Source organism: Diadema antillarum, unplaced genomic scaffold (genome assembly GCF_040938485.1).
Source record: "Diadema antillarum isolate AM-2024a unplaced genomic scaffold, OU_Dant_1.0 scf00000035, whole genome shotgun sequence".
Lineage (NCBI taxonomy): Eukaryota > Metazoa > Echinodermata > Echinoidea > Diadematoida > Diadematidae > Diadema > Diadema antillarum.
Genome location: NW_027270924.1, coordinates 4,324,337 through 4,348,886, shown reverse-complemented (window position 1 = coordinate 4,348,886; position 24,550 = coordinate 4,324,337). Strand labels below are relative to the sequence as shown.

The 24,550-nt window shown below is 37.0% G+C and overlaps 1 protein-coding gene and 1 long non-coding RNA gene across 2 annotated transcripts in view; both read left to right on the top strand.

Annotated features, from left to right (window-relative positions):
• Positions 1–4,167: 4,167 nt before the first annotated feature.
• The window catches only part of LOC139744007 (secreted frizzled-related protein 3-like), a 30,295-nt gene continuing 9,912 nt past the window's right edge, over positions 4,168–24,550 (top strand). Inside the window, exon 1 of the mRNA XM_071654477.1 lies at positions 4,168–4,717. Coding sequence (XP_071510578.1) covers positions 4,264–4,717 — 454 coding nt within the window. The 5' untranslated portion in view covers positions 4,168–4,263. The remainder of the gene's footprint in view (positions 4,718–24,550) is intronic.
• On the top strand, positions 14,907–23,282 carry LOC139744001 (uncharacterized). Its single transcript, XR_011711796.1, has 5 exons — positions 14,907–14,977; positions 20,718–20,861; positions 21,465–21,571; positions 21,989–22,139; positions 23,100–23,282. It is a non-coding gene; the product is annotated as an uncharacterized lncRNA (long non-coding RNA).

Genomic DNA, 24,550 nt, shown 5'->3' with positions numbered 1-24,550 from the left:
GAATAATAAAAAAAAATTTTTGGCTTCTTTTGACCATAACTTCAAAAATATACCTTTATATGTAGTGACCAATATATCATTTAAAAGATATTATTTTGTACTTTATGACAGAGACCGTACTTCAAAATCTTCAAAAATAGACTTATCGGTTTTTGCAAACAAACTCTTCATATATTAACACAGTACAGAGCAGTCTAGCATATTATTTATTTCCCTGCAAACGTTCATAAAATTAAGAAATAAAAGGTTTTTATTATAGTGCTTGCTGTGGAAAAGTTGATGCAAGGGCGGATCCAGGAATTCCGTAAAGGGGAAGGGGAGCAAACAATATACCTGGTGCTACTCCTGGGTTTCATCTTTTTTTCCCCTTTTTATTTCTTTCTTTTTCACAACAAATAAAGAGGGGGCGCGCGCCTAGTGCACCTACCCCCCACCCCCCCCCCCCCCTCATCTGCCACTGTGATGCCTCTCCCAAGATATGAGAGAACTGACGATACATTCTTTGCGTGAAGTGCTCAGTTCGGATTCTTCATACAGAGTATCTGTCACTCATAACCGTTAACTCGAAGCACTTAATAATTATATTAACCCGATCTGCAATGTCGCGTAACACGAGGCAATTTAGTCTGAAATGGTAGACTAACTAATAACGGAGTGCTGTGGTGTTGTATCGTTCCCTCCGTGACAAAAGCTCGTTGTCTAAACACCCATTCACATGGTGAGACAACTGTTTGGTCCGACTCGTAAAGAGTACAATACCAGGTAAACAAGGGAAGACGCTGTCTGCATCAGGATTTAATGCTTCTTAGCTGTAAGTGACAAGTTGTGGAGAGGAGACAGATTTTAGCGTCAGATTTGGTCTTCACGTTTTAGTTTGACATCGCTCGTTCGTTCCTTACAGTGCTCGTCACATCGGCCTCTGGCGCGATCACCAGGCGATCGCAGTCTTCGTCGTCTGGCTCTCGAATGCCCGATCGACGATCGCTATACTTCGAGGTTGCGAGGGGTTCTGGAATCTAACACCTTCTTCTGAAATAGCGGATACGGGCCTTTTTGCAAAGTAAGGTATACATAGGCCTACCGTCCTTTTTCAACTTACGATCATCGATCAGTTACCTTCGGGAATAGTAACGGAGAAGCTCTATAGGAAGGTGGATAGGGGATCAATCGAGGAGCTGGGCCAAGAATGATGTCCTGATCCCGTGCTCAGTGAGTAGAATTCTCAGGGCAACCGTAAGTTTTAAAATTTGCCTAGGTACTTATCAGTTATAGTGCTCTCCCGTTATAACGAACACGGTTATAACGAAATTCCGGTTACAACGAAATAAAAATTCAGGCCGCAACGTTATCAGCTATAAGCCCAATATGTATTTTTATTATTGATTTGTTCGGTTATAACGATATTTCGATATAACGAAAGAAAACTGTCGGTCCCGAGGACTTAATTCGTTATAACGAGAGTCCAGTGTAACTTTCACTAACTCATTTATTCACTCGTTCATTTAGGCCTACTTATAATCATTCATTCAATCATTCATTCAATCGTTCATTGATTTTATTAATTCATAATTCACTTATTCATTCGTTCACTGACTCAGCACACTATTTTTTTAAATCTTATTAAGAGATTAAAAAAAATAACACACACACACATAAAAAAGAAAAAAAAATAACCTTCGACGAAAACAAAATCTCGATTGCAAGTCTCCTGCGATGTTTATGATATTATGAGTTATGATACGATTATGATAATTATGTTTAAAAATTGAGTTCGTAGTTAGATCTCGTTGACCTGAAGAAAGAAGGTTAAATGTTATTCAATCAGCAACTATAACAAGTGAATATCATGTTCTTATTAAAAAAAAAAAACACAATGTCACAAAATAAGGTTAATGTTACGTTTTATCAGTGAATAACATGAGGTACCTCCTTGGAGTTATGTCACACATTTTGTCTACTGGAACGAAACAATATAAACAAAGAGTAGAAAAAGGCACAACTTGTGGTGCTTGAAACTAAACGTCTGTATTTTGTTGTTTTTGTTGCCTTGTATAACATAATAATTTCTATCAACTGGGGTAATAATCTCCTTCTATTCTTTGCGAAATTAGTGTTGAATATCCAAACTTAAAGCAAATTTGAAAAGAAAAGAAAGAAAAAAAAAACTCCAGACGTGATGATGAAGGGAGGGAAATGTTAGCATCCACAAGAAAGAGGTTGTTAATCAACCATTCATCTGAAATGAAAGAAACATTGCGGGAAAACATCATGGAATTTTGATACTCGCTGGAGTACGAAGACATATTACTGGCAGGACTCCAAACCAAGACTCGATGGCCAGCTGCCGAAATGATTCGTAATAGGGTAATTCTGAGGGAGACTCACACTCTCCAAAGGATGGTGATGATTCCAGAGGCGGATCCAAGTATTCATTAAAGAGGGGGCGCCTTTACAAGATTAAAGGAGGGGGGGGGGGATGGGGGATGCGCACGCACCCCTTTACTTTTTTTTTTCTTTTTAGTAACTTTGCGTATTTTGTTTTAGCAAAAATAAAGGGAATAGGGGCGCGCTCCCCCTGGATCCGCCACTCTGACTCTGAGTGTTGAATGAAATTAACATTAACAGCATGTTTTTGTTTTTTTTTTCGTTTGAGTGAATTATATTTTATGAAAGCTTTGCAAGAAAAACAAAAAGCTGAAAAACTGTTGAGTGACACAGTACGCCGTGCCAACAGACATGGACGATTTCTAACGAAGTGACAAGTGAAAGGTAGGGTGGCGATATCTCCGTGGGTGGTATCAATTAAACTTGGAGACCACTAAAGTTGCCTGAATGATCGAAAGTGCAACGACTCCGAACCCGCCATTGTTCGTGCGTGATAACATTGATCCATGTTTGCTATGCTCGATTCTCTGGCTGTGTTTGAGCAAAAACATAGAATATGAGGTGGAGTATGAGATTGACAGAGAGGGAGTGAGGGTGAGAGAGAGCAGAGGGAAAAAAAAGCGAGAGAGAGGGTGGGGCGGGCGGGGGGGGGGGAGGACATGTTGCATCGCTGGTTCACATTTTTTTCTCTGCTGTTATACTCACATATAGCTTATCAGTTGTGAAGTGAAATAAATCGCATTGAATAATCTCTATCATATACCGCAACTGTCTAGCACACACAAACACACATAAACGCGTAAGAGCTATTGTTTGAATCGTGGTAGAATCTAAAGCACACGAATAAAAACAACGGCAGCATTGGTAACTTAATATGATGTTTTGCTGGTTTTCATTGCAGGGTGTCACATGGCATGACGAGCGTCATCGAGATGACATCATTCATCAACCATTGTGACGGCATGACAAGAGTGGAAGCTAACTACACGTAGTTAGCTCACCTGAGGTCGCCCTATTTCTCTTGACGCTTAAAGACGACACGCCTTCACTGCTTGCTCGTGGCTTGTTTTCTCAGGATGTTTTCCCACTAGAAAAAATTCTCCATCCGTCACGTCTGCCGAAAAGAGAAGATTAAGTGGTTAGCTGGATAGTGTGTTAACCTCCGTGGCCTAACCTTCATTCATTCATTTATTTATTACCACTGTTGCAGGGAAAAAGAAACTCTGGTTCACATGGTAAAGAAAGAACAACGAGCCTCAGCGAAGTGACGCATTTTTGCGGAGAACCACTCTGATCTAAGATTGGATTATAAGTCGAAAAGTTACCAAACGCTAGAAGTATTGTTTCTCCGTCGATGTGCTTACACGAGGTTTATAATGGGAGGTGGGAAGTGATGAAGCGATCACTCCAGAGGTGAGTGGCGAGTAGACAGGACCAGAGATCTGGTTAACGGAGTAGCTCAGTCACCCTCTCTGGTAGACTGTAAGGATTCATTTTCAGTTCTAGAATTTTGGTACATCGCTGAATGTACCACAGACCAAAATAGTGTGCTCCTTTATTTACGCCACTCTGACCGACAAAGCAAGATCTATAAAAGGAATCCGTTGGGAATCTGCTACATTTTTTCAGTTTATTCCATCATTTCTCTTCCGTAGAAATATTTTAGGGAAGAAGCAAAGGAAAGGAGTGAGGCACGTGGTGAGAAAATTCTAAGAGCGATAAACTGAGAGAAACTTTCTTGTTTTCCGTCTTTGTAAGGAAAGAGAGACTAGAATAATGGGGGTTCGAGCAAGAGACTTCTTTCGGCCCAGCTTCCCAAGACCGTCGCTGGCGAAGTCCTCCTCACACGCAGCGGGCCTACGATACCTGGTGTGCTTTATGACGCTACTGGTTCCGGTGCGTAACATGGTGGTTGAGAATCGCCCCGAATGCCAGCCGGTTGAGCTACCCATGTGTCACGGCATGCCGTACAACCTGACGCGCATGCCCAATCTACTCCACCACAGTACGCAGGAAAACGCCAAGCTAGCCATTGAACAGTTTCTTCCACTCGTAGAAACCAACTGTAACACCAACTTGACATTCTTTCTCTGCGCCATCTACGCGCCTATCTGTACCGTCGGCTTCATGGAGGATCCAGTGCCGCCGTGCAAGAGTCTTTGTGAGAGCGTACGCGCAGACTGTGAACCAATCATCGTGCCGTATAACATCTCCTGGCCGATCTATCTGTCATGTGACCAGTTTCCCGAGTACACGTCAGGTGTGTGTATCACCCGTGAAGCGATCGTCGACTCAGGTCCGACCACGGAGCTCATGGTGCCCACTCCGCAAGGTGAGACTTGTTGCCGATGATGATCTTTTAGTAGTCACTGACAGTCATGATAAATATTAACCTATGAAAACCCTTCTTCCACGACAAAAAGATGAACTTCTAGCTTCAGTCCGCCCTCTCAGAAAGCGTCATTAACTTCCAACTTAAAAGAGAAGATAAAACCTTGTAGTGCATGCCTACTTAAAATGTCGAAATCTTAGAGACCAGAAGTGCATGGACATGGCGTCTGGTTAAGAAAAAAAGAAAGAAAAAAGTTAAAGAAAGATGAAATCAGCAACCAAGCAATCCAAATTAGACGACTATTAAAGAAGAAGAAGAAGAAGAAAAAAAAAACCTTTAAGTTAACCTCGGGAGCTGACTCAAAGTGAAGCCAAGGACGCAGAAAATGAGAATCAATCCATTGACCTGGGTTTTCTTATTCGAACAGGAGTGAAACACAGAAAGTATATTAGACCAACTCGTTCACTTCCCAATGGTGTAAAATTGATATTTTGAACGAAGGGGTGATGTCCGTTATCCCAAATGATCAGAAATCAGAAAATAAAGTTTGATATTCTGAAACACACAAATTCCGTATACAATACGTGTAGATGTTCATCAAAATGAAAATTAAATGGAGTTTCTTAATCCGAAAATAAGATTATGATCCATTAATCCGAAAATTACAAAATGATGCATATACGTATACCGAACCTTCGGAATTAAGAACGTAAGGAAAGCGGACCTTATTTCATTTTTAGACTAATTCCGAAAAAGAAAATGAACCTTCGGAATTCCGAACTGTAACCGAGCGATGGCATCACCGAAGCGCCTGTGGTCATTAGGTAAACCATCATAACTTTACGGTACTTTTACCTTAAAGGAGAAATTCTTCATAAGAAAGAAAAAAAATGGTGCAGAACTCTGCAAAAATGATCAAATATCGGATAAGAAATAAGGAAGTTATGGCCTTTTGACATTCTAATATTGCTGGAAAACACTTCTTGACCAGTCGTTTTGAATATTCTAATCAGCAAGGTAATGATGTCATGCTCTCCCAATTTTTTATTCATTTCATATACAGATTTCAGCTGTGTAAATATAAGACCTGCTTTAAGACCACCCCAAAAAATGGAAAAAAACAACAACTAATGTTTACTTTGATATATTTTGGTATGGGCGTATGATTTTGCCTGCATGTACTAAATAGCTAAAAACAATTAACAATTCTTCCCGAATTTCATACATAACATCCATAAGAAAATATTGTTGGGGCGTGACATCATCTGCTCAATCATTTGAATATTCTTAAGGACTAGTCAAGAAATGTTTTCCGAAGAAATGTTAAATTTAAAAATGTCTTATCTTCCTTCAATATTTCTGATCCGACATTTGACATTTTTGAACGTTCTGGGGGGAATGCTTTGCTCTTTCTTTTAAACGTTATTTATTTGGGGGATTTCCTCTTTAAAAGCTGGACACCTTGAACGTTGGTACCTATAAAAACAATGCCCCTTAGCCCCCCAAAACTGGACATGTTATAGTTGTTGTCATTTGAAAACGACTAGTTGTATTATATTGAATACACATTCTGTACGATGCCAAAACTTTGATATCAACCTTACCGAAGTGTTGCAACTTTACTTTATTTTGGTTTTAATCGGTTTACTTCGGTTTTTACAAGGAAAATGGAAATTAGCCAAATCTTATTTCAATTGTTCTGTCAAAATTATTGATCTGACAGATTAATGATCTGAAAAAAAAAACCCGAAACAAAACAAACAGACAAACATCGAACGAGATATTTTAGACTACCAATTAAGCATCCATCCATTGTCATGTGGATATTAATGTGAGTGACCGTGATTACTTTCGCCAAAATAAAAATGTAAGACGAAAATGATTTGGTCGAAATAATGATGACGTTTGCCAAAATGTCTAAAGTGTTATAATATCATGTACCCGATAATATGACAGCTTACGACAAATTTTGAAATTTGAAACATATCAGTGCTTCTGAAGCATGATATTGATGGACAGTATTAAAGGTATTAGCCCACATGTGTAAACCTGCAGCAATTGGTCTCATAGTTAGCATGGAGTTTGGGTATGATTGCAGTAACACCTGTGCAAAATTTCGTTCCAAGTAGTCCATTACTTTCATAAAATTAAATGAAAATGCACCGTATGCATGCGTATAACGCTCACTAGCTCCGGTCCACGTACGTACTACATGCATGCGATACATGTGTAAGTTATGTACGTAAACGGTAGCTAGCCCGCGCTCGTAATTCGATTTTTGGTCGGGTTGACCCGGTTTGAAAATTGATTTTAAAACGATGATTTTCTCTCTTTTATCGAATGGTATAGACAAAGAGCAACAGGTGAGGTATATTACTGTTATAACTTGTACTTGAAGTCATATTGGACCTGTTTTATGCAGTTTTGATTTTCGTGGGTTTGCAAATGTGGGCTAGTACCTTTAAGTACTTCAAAATACATCGACATATCTTATCATCAAATGGCTGATCCCTTTATGCGCTTTGAGTGCCGATTGGTACATAGCACCCATAGCATTGATTACACTGCTCCAACTTCCTGGAATGAAAGGTTCAAATTCGATTCCTCTCATTTACACGTATGTCAATGTGAAGGACAGTTTTCATACGGTTTTTATGCCTCAGCGACGAAGTGTCGCCGGAGGCACTATGCTTTTTGGGTTGTCCGTCCTTACATTTTTTATTTCAGTTTTCAATTTCAATTTTCAATTTCCTTCAATCCGTGCGTACAGTAAGATACAGTACGGATATAGGACAAAACGTACAACTGTCGGACAAGGGTCATATCGCCCTCTCCGTTTTTGGCGAGGAAAAACTTTGTGCATGCCCATCTTTTTTTTTTCTTAACGCTCTGACGGAAATCACCGGAAGATAAACGTCAATCCAAAGAATACCTGACTTGAAACGCATTTTAACGGATATCAACGAATGCCAAAGATCGACATCCGTTTCTCCTGCATTAACTTTATCGGGCAAAGTGTGACATGGGTATAATCGAATTTGTGGACAGCGTATTAACAATAAAACTGTTTGAGGTATCGTATTGAGACCTGACATGATTGTATGCATGACGAAGTTGTTCCAATTAAATTTTGGTTGCATATGCTCAAGGTCACAGGTCAAAGGTCACGGTCAGATGCTGAAAATTTTACTTTTTCTCAATATCTATGCCATGCCTGAAGATATTTTCTTAAAAGTTTATAGTGCATACATGTATTACACGAGAAATATTCTTTAGAGAAAGTTTCGGATCGTGAGGTCAAAGGTAAAACGCCAATAGAAATTTCCAAAATTTCAGCTTTTTCTCCGTATTTCCAGACGGTCCAAGGTATCCTCATGAAACGTAGTACATGTGCATGCAATGCCCGACAATGATTCTCTTGGAAATTCGGGGGGGGGGGGGGGGGGGGGGGGGTCATGGGGTCAAAGTTCAAGGGTCAAAAGGTAAGGTCAAGATCAATTCCTCAAAATGCCACTTTATTTCCTAATATCTATGTATAACACCTGGAGGTGTTTTATTGAAATTTAGTGTTTGCATGTTTTCCCAATAAACATCATCTTGGATAGTTTTTGGCTTAAAGGTCAAAGGTTGAAAGGTTAAAGGTAAATAGCATGTGCTAAATTTCACCTTTTCCTCCATATCTCGGGAGTGGCTTAAGGTATTATCATGAAACTAAGTATAGGCCTACATATCTATATGCATGTACTGAATGATTGATTCCCTGGGTAATTTTAGGGTCATGAGGTCAAAGGTCAAGGATCAAAGGCCAGATCAAAATGCTGAAATTTCACCATTTAATACAGAAATTATATTTTTCTCCATACTTCGGAAATTGGTACATGCATATAAAAGGGTCAAAGGTCAAGTAACAATCGTCAAATCCCCTAATAACTGCTCTCTACACGGTATAGCCGTTGATCCAATTAAACTTATTTCAAGGAAAGTGAACAATCTCCACATTTGTGACAAAGATGTCGTTTAATTTTTTTTTTTTTTGCCAATTACGTGAAACTGTCATCAGCCATTGTCAAGACGTACTACAAACTTATTGGGAGAACCATGCATTATGGCGGAGGCATGCCAGTCGTCATAGCGACATTTCTAATTGTGATAATTATGGTCTAAGAGGATAAAATTGGACAAAGTTTATAACGTAATACATTATGGAACATTATGGAGTCTAGAAACACATGATTTTCATATAAAGCACACTGTATATCAAGTTGATATTTGCAAATCATATGTTCATATATACATAGGTGTGTTTTGTTTTTTTTTGTCGCCATAAAAACGGTGACGATATTTCTCTACATCATTCTGGTTCTCAAAATGGTACTCGCCAATCTCAACACCACGATGTATTTAAAAAAGGAAATATTTGTCCTGCGCCTATATCATAGTCCAATACGACAAATTTACTCCGTGTACATTTTCGTGTACTCAAATAACTAAAAAAAATAAATAACCACAGACACAAAAACAAGGGTATAGCAAAGGAAGAAATGATCTCGCCTAACCGTTACTCTTCTTTTCGCTCACTATTTGAATTCGAAGACTTAAAGCGACTGCCGACGAGTTTTTCAGTGGTGACTCACTTGATGAATATTTCTTGGCGTCATTATTATTGAGGCCATAACTCAGACAGACACCAAACAAGCTAGCTGCATCCTGATTGTGTCAGACCGACCCAATAGCTCGCTAACCTTGTTACCACAAACATGTCGTCGCATACCTTCACATACCTCGCCATTGACCTCCTGTACACTTTAACTAGAACAGCGTGTCATGCTCAATGTCGGCTCTATTGTCCGCGTGATTTACAGCGCACAGTCAATCACGTGACTAGTCTATGTTCTCTGGGAGAGAAGTGTTTCATCACATTTTCGTTGATCCATCTTACGGCTTGTTGCAAGGAAGTTGCAATTACAGTGGACTCCCGTTATAAGGAAGTCCATGGGACCGGCGGCGGTTTTCTTTCGTTCAAAGAAACGATAGGAACACATAGAGTGGATTATGTTGCGGCTTGAATTTTTACTTCGTTGTCCGTGCTCGTTATAACCGGAGTGCACTGTGATCGCTGCAAACTCCCTTCTTGCAACGGAACCTTCAACTGAATGCAAGTTGCAACGCAAATATCTATTGCAAATTTTGAAATAGATATTTGCGATTGATTGCAACTCGACTTTTTTGCAACAACCCCTTACATTGTTTTAGTGTTTTTAACGCTGTCACCACAATCATAGTCACCGCGATTGTCAATACCATAGTCGTCACGATCATCATCATCATCATCATCACCATCAGCATTGATTTCATCCTCATTTAATCCTCCCTCTTCACTGTCATTTTCAAAATTACTGTTGTCGTCGTCCTTATCATTTTCAACATTATTTTCGTCTACATCTTCTTCGCCAGACATCAAGAAAGGTCCATTATCTAATTTATCACCATGACAACTGTTGCCATGATGGACATCGTCTGCTTCTCTACCTCAGTTCTTGCCGTCATCTTTTTTCACCAAATTTTGCATTCTTTTTACATTCGTTATGACTTCGGTTTTCTTATCCGACTGCCTAAAGGCCTGCCTTATTGTCACATAAACTAACAAAACAAAATTCTCTTGTTATTTATTGCAGATGGTTTATAGGTGTCCGTTGCGGTGTGAGCCTGTTTCTACAATGACCTCATTGTTTCCGACACAGCCATCGTGGAATGCTTGTTTTTATGTTTTATAATCATGGTGCTGTGGAGAGGAGAGAAAATAATAAGACAGGTTGTAGAAGTGTGAACACAGAAGCACTGTGGTAGCTGCATCGTAAATCAAATCGATTTGTGACGTACGTGACCATAGCCATGGTGACGTGGATATTGTCTTTCAGTCCATTCCTAACCCTAACTGCAAATAACAATTCTTGTCTGTTTCTCAAGATTTCTTGTAGACCTTTTAGAAGACATTAGTAATCTTGAGACTCATGATATATCATTTCGTGGATTTTTTTTTCTTGGTGAAAACTTTAACACTGTTGCTGTTAAACAATGAGTTCATTTTCTTGGCACGGAGAAAACACAGCAAATTGAATTATTTATGGTTTCAACAGCTTAACAAGTCGCACAGTTGCGCTGCTGTTTGTAAACATGGTAGTCGGCATAGGACAAAAAAGCATGCCACATTACCACCCCTCAACTAATGGACAAGATGCATTAACCAATATAGATTTAACTGCTGCAAGTCTGCCTTTCGAATAGAAGCATCTACAATATCCCTATAATACATCCCTCTAGCTATATCATGACAACCTTTTCTGCATAGATGCATGGATTGTCACCATGGTTACGCCGCGGTGTCTTTCGGGAGGACAGTTTGAACTTCCAGACTGGAAGCTTAGGGAATTGATCAAGTAAAAGAAAAGAAAAACAAAACAAAACAAAGAAAAATGTTTAACAAAAGCTACGTGGATTTCTACCCACACGTGAAACTACAAAAGAAATACACAACATATTTCCCAGTCTATAAAATATACCAGTACATGTACTGCAAATAATGTCACAGAATAAATATAAGCCACGGTGCTCATCAGGTACATTCAATGTGCCTGAAGTAAGTACACACCGCAAAAAGCCCGGTGTTAGATATGAACCACAGAGCTGGTGTTAATTTCCGGTGCTAATTTATGGTGCTAGATTAAAACCTCCGGGTGTCACTTCAAAATATATAAATATTTTAAAATAGTTTCTTAGTTACTTTTTTTTCAACTTCAACAAAACGGTCAAGAATTTGCCCATTATAAAGTACTTCATTTTTTGGGAAAAAAAGGTGTGAACACAATTTTACAAGACAGTAAAGCCAATTGGTGTGGTCTCCCATTGAAGCTGGACGGGTGTTATGTCATCATTGGCATTTACACCAGCAATATCAAATCAACACCGGCCATGCGGTGTCACTGTTAAATCAACACCAGCGCAGTGTTAAAAAGATATCCCCAGTTTTAACAGTGTCAAATTAACACCGCGAAGTGCCAGGTGAACACTTTTCAGCACCATCACAACATTCTTTCTACACCTGTGGGTGTGGTCCTCTATTGATCGGTATTAGATTTAACATCCATGGTGTTAAATCTAACACCGATGTTTTTGCAGGGCATGAATATCTAAACCATGATCTATTGCTAGCAACTTATCGCAGCTTGATTCTGGCCTGCAATATTTTAGTTAAAGGGATAGTCTTGGTTGAAATGGGTGCTCAGGTTTGTGTAAGATAATCAGAAACTACTTGTTTGGTTTGGTTTTATTTCTGTATTTATGAAATTTCTAAAGGGTTATTCTTGCTGAAATGGGTGCTCAGTTTTTTTGTAAGATTTTTAGAAAGCACTTGTTTGGTGTTGTTTTATTTCTGTATTTATGAAATTTCTAAATGGATATTCTTGGTCGAAATGGGTGCTCAGTTTCTTTTTCTAAGATTGTCAGAAACCACTTGTTTGGTTTGGTTTATTTCTGTAACTGTGATATTTATAAAGGGATAGTCTTGGTTGAAATGGGTGCTCAGTTTTTTGTAAGATAATCAGAAACTACTTGTTTTGTTTTGTTTTGTTTTGTCTTCTTTCTGTATTTGTGAAATTTCTGTATTTGTGAGGTATAAAGAGCATAATGATACAATTCTAAGAGAAATTCAAATTTTATTTGATTAAAATTGGTTTTGAAATGGCCGGCCGAGATATCCAAATGCAATGAGGTTGTAACAAAAGTTGGGACCCACCTTTCGTTATAGAACCACATTGTTTTACTTTGTTCTACTTTGTTTTTGGATATATCAAGTTGTTTTTTTTTGATACTCACGAGGACTTCAATATTTCTTCCATACTCAAGGGGACCATAATCTTATCTGCTATTTTCAATTAAGCTCAATTCTTTACCTCCATTCTCAAAGGAACCTCAGTCTTCTCTGAATATTGAAAACGGTGCCACAATAAAGACAAATTCATACTCATTATTATATTCCACAAAAATTCTCTCTCTCTCTCTCTCTCTCTCTCTCTCTCTCTCTTTCATATAGCTCTCTTTCTCTCTCTCCCCCCCCCCCATCTCTCTCTCTCTCTTTCCTTTTTCCACACAGGCACACACACACACAAACACACACGGACAGACAATCATTCACATTGTATACGCAAATCCTGAATATTTCTTGACGAGAACAGCCACCCTTGAGGCGTTCATTTGGGAACAGTGATTTAAAAATGTTCAAGATGTATCACTTTTGATTCATGGTGTATAAACTGTCATGGATGTATCACAAAACATCCTATCATATAAAAATTTGCAATTAAGCAGAAATATTAGGAAATGTCGCTATTTTTCTCATTGACCCATAACTGTAGATGGCTTGATCTCGAAACACTTGTATTATAACTATTGTTCACATTTTGTATATTTAGCAATACTTAACATCGATTGTATCTGATTCTATCTTTTACATATGGTTGATTCTATCCATAGCTCACATTTTAGAACTCTTTTGAAGCACTAACTGACTAATTTCTGTTTCTGTTTCATCTGCTAAAGGTAAATAATGCCTTTAACTGTGCGAATTCTGCAGTGAGTATTGGCTGTATATCCAGTCAATGTCATTGGTATGTGTATAACATCTCCCCGGGGGTGACCGTACTAATACGATACACGTAGAGAGCTCAGCAGCTACGCCACGTAACTCGCCAAGACATGATTGGTTGTTTACGATATGGCGGTTACCCCCCACAGTGCTGGTGTAAATATAGACGAGACATTTTTGATGGATGGAATGTCCAAAATCCAATAGAATGAAAGGCTAGAGGAAATCTACGTCACATGACAAATAATTCTGCCTCAGAATGAATTGAAGTTATTGTTATTATTTCGCCATTCGATTAGAATGACAGAGAAAACACGGACATTCAGCATAACAGCAGATTTATCCTTGAGGGAGAAACGAAGGGTAAATCCAAAATGTAATTACGATAATAACAGTATGGAGTTACAGATTGGATAAATGCTGCGGAAGATACGCTTTAATGCATTTTTTTTTTGCACCTGACCTCATGACCCTGGGACTTTGATAGGAGTCAGTCCCATAGCTTAGAAACCATGGAAGTAACAAAGCGAATCTCTTTCACGTTAAAGGGACTGTACAGTTCTGGTTGAGGTGAGGATTTAGCTTTTAACATTTTGCGAGATACAAGTGTATTCAGAAACCACTCTATGAGATGTCAAAGAGCATGCAATTCTAAGGGATATCAAAAGCTGATTTGATGAAATTCGGTGTTTAAAGGTGAATGGTCCCCGTGTTTTAGTCAAATGCGTACGCGGGCGCACGGCGCAAGATTCATATAGAGACCTATGCTATCGACTTCTCTTGGGCGCTTACGCTTTGGCCCACTTTCCCCGAGTCCGAAGAAGTCCGATCCACTGTGTCAGTGGTCCGATCACAGTTCGGCTCATGATTCGGCTCATAGTAGACCAGCCAAACCTCAAAAAAGGCTCTAGATAAGGATTCGACGGCATTTTTTGTTAATGCTCCGTTCTCATACTGAAAGTCTTGCAAAAATACTAAGGAATAGCGTACGGCCGGATGTCACGCGCGTTTTTGCCGAAAAATGTCATTTTTAGCACAAAATTCAGAAGCATGTCAAAAATCACGATTTTTATTTTTTGCTTGCATTCAATTGATATTTGAAAGATCATGAGTTTCAATTGCCCCTTTTAATGAAATTGCAATTTAAATGTGTTTCCTTAGCATTTTAAAAAGTCATTTTGTACAGCCATATATGGGGCTCTCAAATGTTTGGGTGTTGTTTTCTCGAAATAATATTCACAGATTACTTAACGTTCTGCAAAGTTTGCTTTCCCAAGCTAATTAGATGATCTTCCAAAAGTACTTTAATGTTTTATAAAACTACAAGTGCTTCTTTAATTGAATGTGTCAATATTATTTCTAGTTTTCTTGAAGAAATCTTTACTTTTAATCAAAACTCTGAACTTGCAGGAACTCAGAAAATGCATTTTCCGAGCATTTTCCAGTAGCCCCGCGCAGCTTGTGTGCGCGCGAATACTTAATACGTGTGCGTACGTCTACCACACGCACTACCCCTACGATCTAGCTACATACAGGTAAAATCTCTCGCGCGAGAGCTGCATGTTTCGGTCGTTGAGTTGGAAACGTGGTGACTGGAAAAGGGACTATTTCCTTCGAATGTAAGTAACTTAGTAAATAAATACATAGTTCCTTATTGCACTGCATAACGGAACTTAAAAATCTGTTTTGATCTATTAGTTAGATATAAAACTTTGATCTGAGACTTGGTTAATATCAAGGTTCAAGCGCTAGTACTACGTTAGGCCGATGTCTTTAATTACTGTATTTCGCACCGATCCCGTGGGCGCGGGCATGCCTACCAACCCCCGGGCCGCCACCCGACCGTGCCGGCGGTGTTTGTTAGTGGAACAGCGATTATTCCGTAAAGCACGTCTTGACACGGTGCGAAAAGAGGCCTAACAAACATTAGGTCTACGTCTAGATTTAGGTGTCTTGTTAGTTCGATCTAGGTTTGTAATTTATGGCCTCATCACATGCAGTTGGACTGAATCCTCGTCTACTGTTAGGTCTAATCTATCTAACGGTAATACACTCTCTCTAACTGTTAATAGGGCCGTTCTCCACAAAAGGGCACCAACACGGTTGGACAAACTATAAAATTTCGACATTAAAAAAGTCGTGAAACTCATTTGAATTCAGAAACTTTAATACTTTGAGAACACATAACACCCAACGGGTGATTTTTGACACCAACACATTTTTCAAGAAATAGCATTGAACTTGAACACATTTTATCATAGTTTTTACCTCCCGTCAGATACGTTACCATTAGGCTTTAGACAAGAAAATGGCTGTGGTTGTATCATCTGTGGACCATTAATAAAAACATCTATTTCAATGCAAACGTAACTAATATGCGCACATGATTAAAAAGTAATTCTTGAACTTTGATCGGTCCAGATGTAAAAAACGATTGACGTTTGAAGCCTGTAAGTCAAAATCAGCGCAAAAAATATATATATTTTTCGTAGAAAATACACAACCATAAATTGCAGTTAATATCTCAAATACACTTTGATCTTATATTGCTTTAAAACAGTAATAAAAATCATACATAAGTACTGAAATTATCAAAGAAAGCTAATTGCAAGCAAACTTTACAGCAGATTTCATACATTTTGAATCACAAGGAAAGAGAAAAATGGTAACGTATCTGACATACTTCTTCCACAAAATTTCGTTACTGTGATTTATATCACAAGATGACAATAAACTCAATCTTGCATTATATCTTAGACCCAAATGAATTATCAACCTTGAACATTCATGTTTATAACCCTAGTTAATAGTCTTAACACTGCTCAGTAATACAAAGTCATATATTCATCAATAGCACTATGTGCATGCATAATTTTTTATATAAACAAAATCAACGCAATAACATAATCATGTTCTGTTTGAAATGTGTGACTGAAATTTGATTTAAAATGTATAGTATAGTCCATTCCCTTCTATTAACTAATTGATTAGATATCTGACATTATTAAATATCATCAAATTCATACCTATACGAGTGCAAAGAAAATATATACGGTAATGTCGATATGGTAACGTATCTGACAGACATCTATGCCATACAAAATGTTGTTACTGTGACTTATAAAGTAACATGATGATAAACTCACCCTTGCATATTGTCTTACATCAAAACATTATAGCCACCTAGAACATAACCCCGGATAATTGATTTGACATAGTGCAGTTAGTAAAATTATTAATTGATAACATACACAAAGTTAACCCGAGACGTAATTATAATTCTGTTTCAAATATAATGACCGAGACTTTTGATTTCTAATGGACAATGTACAGCCTATTATGTAGCTCTGTCCCTCTGTTAACTCATTATTAGATATGCAACATCATTCAGTTTTGAACAACATGATGAAATAATCAGCTCCGAGTGTACAGACAAATATATAACTTCCATCGTACATGTATGAAGGTAACGTATTTGACTGCTGACAGTTTAATCTTAATACATGTACAATGTTATTTCACTTGGGCTACATGTGTTTCGGCTCTGCTCCTAACAAAAAGACCCAAAAGAACTTTCTAAAATAGTATAAAAGATTTCATTCCCAGCAAGTAGTCATGTTGCATATAGGTGTCAGAAGCTTGAATGTATTAATGTATTTCCACATGTCCTGTCATGAAATTTGTTTTAAAAAGAAGCCACGGAGCAATACTTTAGATAATGGTGGTAATAACATAACCGACACAACTCTCAAGTAAAACTTCTTTGCATTAACACATCTTATTCATCATCCACTCAAATATTTTGGTATATTTATTAAAGCTTACACTATATTGACGTATTCCACATTTTCATATTTTTGTACATTCATAGAGAGCCAAGATAAAACAACTAGATTAAGAAATTGTAAATATTCTCCTTCCACGTACATCAGTTTACAATTAACATTACGTTGCCCCTGTACAATAATGTGGCAAGTATTTAAGGAAAAATCTGGGTCAGAAATTCATATGATTTAAGAAGGAAGAAAAACAAGAAATACATGCCGAGTAACAAGTAGAGAAGATAATATATTATATTTCTAAATTTCACATTTTCAGAAAACATTTCTTGACCAGTCTTTATGAATATTCTAATGAGCAAGTCGTTGATGTCATCTGCTCATAATTTGTCATTATATGTTATACATGATATTTGGGAAATTCTTACTTTTTTTTGCAGAATACAGGCAAAAACCATATCCTTATATTAAGATATGTCAGAACAAATATCATCTCTCATACATTCTGGATTAATAGAAGGAAAGCTTTATACCGTGTGATATCTGATATATGACATTTTGAGGATGTCTGAAAATAAAATGTGTAGAAAAATGTGAGGAGATTAAATCATTAATTTGTTCATTTAAAAAAAGAAATGTTTTCCGAAAAAAAAGAAGAAATTTAAACACGTCATTATTTTCCTTTTTCCGGAGTCGACATGTCTTGATCAAAAACAGGAACGCGATATTGGATTTGTCTTTTCAGCTCCTTTGCTAGAAACGTGGGGTCACTCTTTTTCTTTCTCTTTCTGTAGGCCTTCTGTATACCTCAGCAAGCGTTTTACCCATGTCTTTTTCTTTCTAAAATACACGAGAGACAGACAGAGAGGGAAAATATCAGCATGGGAGTTTTTTAATCAATGTATGTTATCTGATAGTAAATAACATATATATATATATATATATATATATATATATATATATATATAATATATATATAGTCGTCGTGTACGTAAGAACAGGACATTATCATCCAATAAGATTCGTTACGAGTCGGGTAAGATACGTTACCGTGCCAATGCTGGGTAATATTCTAACGTACATGCGAGCTATCACAACACACGAAACAATTATATCATGCATACGCAATATGTCTTTAAGCCGTATAACTGTTCCATCAACATTAAATAACTTTTAAAATCTGTCGTTGTGAGTAGTCAAATAGATAAATATTCAAAAATGAAAATTCTTACCAACCACGTAGCTGGGACGAATAACAAACGGCGAGAAGCCTTACATCTCCCTCAGACTCTCCGTACTAAATGTAATGCAACATCACGCTCAAAGTGGCCGCCATGCTTTGAAGAGCAGAGAACCATTTACAAAATTAGAGAATGAGCGCGAAAAGCGCGTTGCGCCTAGTTGACGCACTTTGCACAGATATATTTATATATATATCTGTGACTCTATGCGGTAACGTATTTGACGGTAACGTATTTGACGGTAACGTATTTGACGGCCTTAATGGTCAACCTTGTGTTTTTACGAAATAACAACCTTTTCTTTCGCAACTCCCGTGTATGAATACAAGCAATGTATGGTGCTTTAAAGAAAAATGCATTATAACTTTGTCAACAAAGTATTTTTTCTGTAATAGAGCAAAGTTTCAGTAACGTATCTTATTTTAGCTTATCGTAACATACACAATTGCAAACTTTGTGTCTGAATATATTTATTATTATAGAGTTTCAGAATACACTACTTGTATTTTCATAATCTTGAAATGGACTTCATTCACTACACCAAAATACAGACCACTGCTTTATTGTCTTCATATTTTTTAGGGCGTCATACAAAAAGTAACGTATCTTACGGAGATTTGGAGACACCTTCGCTAAGATCACAGAAAAAAATATACAAATCTTTTTTCGCTAAGCATTATGCTTTTTTATTTAGGCACCGAAGGCACTATAAATTAGTGAGCAAAACTTAAAGTTCTGATATTACAGTAAAGAGCGGGAGCGTGAAATATAATCACAGAGTTCGCTGGAGACATGGGTAAAATCAACATATACATATGTCATGCTGTCGAATATAATTTTTTCATGAGGTGCTGTGACCTGAATTGATTTTAATTTTACTCATTACATTCTCTAGTATAACTTAAAGTTAAACAATTGTTTTCCTGATGAAAAAAATCGTGCTTTATGGCCTAGAGAAGGTTGGAGACACAAAAATGCCCTTTGGCGCCACTTTTCGGAGAATGGCCCTATACTAACGTTAGTGTTAGACATTCTAGCTAGTAGGGGTAGTGTTACTCTAACGACGAATGTTAGTGTTAGTGCTAGAATGTACGGCTACGCCTGTTATTATGCCAAAACAATTCAATCGGGCTAGGCCCTATGACACTAGTAGTATAATCACAATGAACTTAACACCTAACGTTAGCACATTAGCAGTTGTATAACGTGGACAGTACAGGTCCACTACTACTAACGTTACTGCGCTGGTTAGATGTATTTCTATTTGTAGGGCTAGAGCCAGGTCCAGGGCAAGGGGCTGTAGACTATACAGAAGATGTAGATGTAGATCTACCAACGTTTAGAGTCTAATAGTAATATACTAGACCTACAATATAAAATCTAGGGCCGGGGTCTGAAGCATAAATAGCTGGCGTCTGGAATTAGGATCTAGGTCTAACCTTAGTCAAGATCTGGGCCACTGATTCTACCTAACGTTAGAGGTTTCTAGTAATCTACTACTCATATCTAGGCAGTTTTGTTGTAAAGACCCAGCTTACTAGGCCTAGCTAGACCTAAGTTTAGGCATCTAGAGGTTCTAAAATCTATGCATAATAATTATACTAAGATGTAGGCTAACTTTGATCAAAAAGTTCATGTTAGATCTAACATTAGAAGATCCTAACATTAGCTCTAACGTGAATTATCTAGGCTAATATTAGTCTCTAGAGCAGAGGTCTAAGGTTGATTCCACTCTTTCTGGTATTTGTAGACCTGTGGGTTCAGAAAAAGAGTCTAGGATTTAGGCCTAGGTGTTTTATATAAAAGCGAGTCTACAACCAAGTGATCTTGCCATTCGAATATGCCTGAAAGAGAGAGAGAGAGAGAGAGAGAGAGAAAGTGTTCAGTCCTGACTGCCAACCTCCTAATCTGTGAATCATTTACATGTACTCTTCTAGTTTACAAATAGATCTAGTCAAAGAGAAACTATTTAGAAATGTCTTTACTCATAAGTACCAAGTTCTTATGTTAATGTCTCAAAGAATAAAGGTTCATTTGAAAAAATGTAAATATTACATTTTTAATGGATCATTTATACCGACTCACTGAAACCTAAATATCTTCTTCTTTTTTAACTTTTTAAAAAGCTAAAAAAAAAATATCATCTTAATGAAAGAGATATATTTTTAGTTATAATTGATTTGCATGGGAAACAAAGAAAATTATGTCAATGTCAAGATGCCTTTTCAAAACAATTAAATTTCAAATTGATTTTATTTTTTGTTCACTATTAGCTTATAATGCTCTGCTTTAAAGATGAAAAAAAAAATTATTTGAGTCATGTTGATTTCTGTTTTCAGCTAGATGTACCAACAAGTGGACAGACTGAGTCTTGTCTTCAAACTTCACCAAAGAGAGAGACATATGCCTATTCTGACTTGCCAAAATCTAATTGTAAAGACTGAGCTCTTTCTACCTGCAACAAATTGCAGAACAACCAGAAGGTAAGAAACGGTAAATGTCTTAAATAGCGGTCTAATTTGAAATATCTTTTAAATACTAACTTACTAAGTGTTTGATTATCAAATGTATCACTTCAGTGCCCAGTTGAAAATAATGCCAAATCTAAATACATTGAGTATCAAATATTCCTATTCCATTTGAATAAATTGTAACAAGCATGTTTTCGCTTTGACAGTTGCATTACAATGCAGTGTACAAATACTTTGCAAACAAAGAGAGGAGAATAATCTTATACACGTGTATCTCCATTTATATAATAAGGGGAGCAAATCTATGATCGGATGTGTATTCTTGTTTTCTTGTAAATTCATTGCATGTTCTATTGTAGAGGATCATATGAAAGAACGGTATTCTATCTACTGAAGATGAGATCATATAAAAATCAAACATAAATGTAATCAAGTAAGATTATATATGTAATGAAATATTTCTCAACCATGTCAATTGGCACAAGTGTTTAATGTGTGCACAAATGAAAATACGTCTGTAGTCACAGATCAATTAACTTTCCATTGTTATTATGTTGCGTTAAGTATGACGTAAGGGTGATATGCTGTGATGTATTATTCTTTATTTTTATCAAGGTGTCACCAACAAATGGACATGCTGAGTTTGAGATCACATCCACTAGAGTGAGGGGGAGATAGAAAGATGTCTTGACTGCGATGTGAATGCCCTTTCCAGCTCAGAAGTAAGTGTCATCGATTTGAAATTAGGAATATCATCTCATGAATACAAATCGATTTATGCAAGGAAATCATATCCTAATCCACATACAAATGAGAGCATGATACAATCAAATATTTGTGTACAGGAATTACAGGTGTCAAGATGACTTCCATCCTACATAATTCATTTTCAGTAAGATATGGCTTTAGAGCATCAAAGATGATAATAACAATGACATGATTAATGTATTACATGTAAGACAAATTAATGTTGACAGTGACCTGAAGATCCAAAATCTCATACTAAGGGATTCATGAGATCGTGATGATTAATTCTAATTCATGATGAATGTGTTTGTTTATGTTGCAGTATGATTATCCTGTTTCACTCATAAAAATGATAACTTATTTAAGTTTTTGTTAATTGTATTTTCGACCAGAATTAGCACAAAGTGGACAAAATGGACCCTGCAAACCACAGCCAACTACGGACAAGAGAGAGAGAGAGAGAAAAAAGAAAGAGAGAGATGTCCTGACTACCAACCTCTAATCTGTGCATCCTGCACTCTATTTCGAAAGGAAATGTGGGAGGTAAGCAATAATACATGTACATGTAAAATGTAAACCCCAAATATGTTGGAATATTTTGTCAAGCCTTTGACATCTTGACCAAATTTTTGACTGTCGATCGTTCATTGGGCAGAAAATTAACGCATGTTTTGCTAAATGAATGCAGTACTGCATATGCATGTAGTCAATCACTCCAACAACGAAGATTTACATGAATTAACGCTGATTATTATTTTTTTTTAGCCTCTGTCAAAGATGGTTGCAGGAGTTTTTATGTTGTTGCAGTCATCATTCACACGCACATCTGTCCTATTCTCATCTTGCAATAACTTAACATTTACTCAGCAGATCATCTTCAACTTTGGTTTTATACAGAAGAGATGATTACCTGCTGAGCCTTGTACAAGTAGCATTTTAGTTATTGTTGTGATTTTGCTGCTGATTGTAAATTACAGGGAAACCCTGATTTTTATTGACTGTAGAGCATTGCTACCATGACATTATATTTACCTTCGGATGGCAAAGTTACCATAACCTCTAAGCAATTTGACTTTGATTAGTTATGAGGGTATTGATGTGAAAGGTCACAGGGACATTATATGCACGAAAGTGTTGAATGTATCCAGTTGCAGTATCAGGCAAGCACTATCTTGAAATTCTTCTGAATGGAATAAAAAGCTTAATGGAAAGAATTGGATATTTGGATCATGAAAGTTTCCTACATTTTATATTTCATCGTGTACTCACGGTTAAATTGCTACAATTAGGATCTACTGTATAAAATAATATACTTTACAGTTTCAAGGAAACACTACATATAGAGGAAATCAAGTAACCGTATGTCTTTATTAGCCTATATGTCACTGTGTCTTCACCAAAGATTAAAGTGCCCATGTCACTTTCCTCATCAAGTAAAGACAGATACACCATTCTTTCTCTCTCTCTCTCTCTCTCTCTCTCTCTCTCTCTGTCTCTCTCCAGAAACAACCCTGCCAGGCTATCCGGTCCGCATCCAGATTCCGTATGAAGGATGTCATCAGAACCTGAACTTACATGTGGAATGCATCCATCTAAACTTCTCAAATATAATCACAATGTGCTTTCAGAACTATTATAGAAGTTGAATATATAAAAGACATGTGTATATATTAGACATTTCTACTAATCCAGATTAAATGCTTCTTTTCTAATCTTTTTTCTCTTTTTTTTTCCCTTAGTGATGAAGTAAAACAAGACCTGATATCAAAATGTGCACAACACTACTTGGCAAAGAGCATTTACAATATGATTTGATGTAGATCTACTTCCAATTTTGATGGCAGCATTAAAGGGATGAGGGATGGCCTACTTTTGGTTGAGATGGGGGCTGATATGGAGATTTTGTAAAATAATGAGAACCCTGTTACGAAATATTAAAGAGTAAACAATACCAAGAGGAATTCCAAATTTATTTGTTAAAAATTGGTTTTGAAAAGGCTGAGATGTACAAAAACAAAGAGGTCCTAATAAAGGTGGCACCCACTTCTAATTATTATCATTCTGTGTCACTTTTTAAAAAAATTTCTCGGCCGTTTCAAAACCAAGAACTTTAATCAAACAAACTTCAAATTACTCTAAGAATTTGATGCTCTTTCATATTTCATAAGTTGTTTTTATTTGCTTGCAAAAAGTTAAAGTCTGAATCTCCATCTCAACCAAAACTATACCATGCCTTTGAGACTCACAGTTACAAGCCGCATACTAGTAGTTCATGGAAATTGATCCTGTTATTTCCTTTGAAGCCCAAACGCCAACATTTTAATCCTGTCAGATTGGAATGTCTTTTGTTTTTGTTTTTATGGGGGGGGGGGGGGGCAACAAAAGGGAAGTGAACTTTGCCTTTCTTCATCAGATGGAGGAAAATATGTGACATGTTAGTCAGAAAAAAAAAACTGCACGTTGAAGAGCTTAAAAAGAGAACATTTCACAAAGTAACAGTTGGTGAATCTGAAGGGAAATAGCATAGAGCATGTTTTTTCTTTTCTAGTTTAAGATATAAAAGAATAGTACGTAGCTTAAAGGAACGAACATAAGTAAAATGTTTCAATCCAAACGCCAAGTACAAGAAGTAGTGAAAAGAAAATGTACTGGTCAAGATGTATGTTTTGCCAGGTTTTCTTTCACATGTGCCATAATTGTCATGATGTTGGTAATACTGTAATATATGTTAGCTATTCAGGGCCCCAGCAATGTATTCTGGTACTTGGAATGAGGGAAAGTAATAGAGGGAAATACCGGTACCATGCATTTTGGAGAGGTGATTTTTTTTTTCTTCAATGAGAGACGAGTATTCAGTACAGATACCTTATCACACTGGTTTGCAGAACACAAAAATAATATCAGACTAAAAGTAGATTTTTAAAAATTTGGCAGTCACCATTCTAATTTAGTTG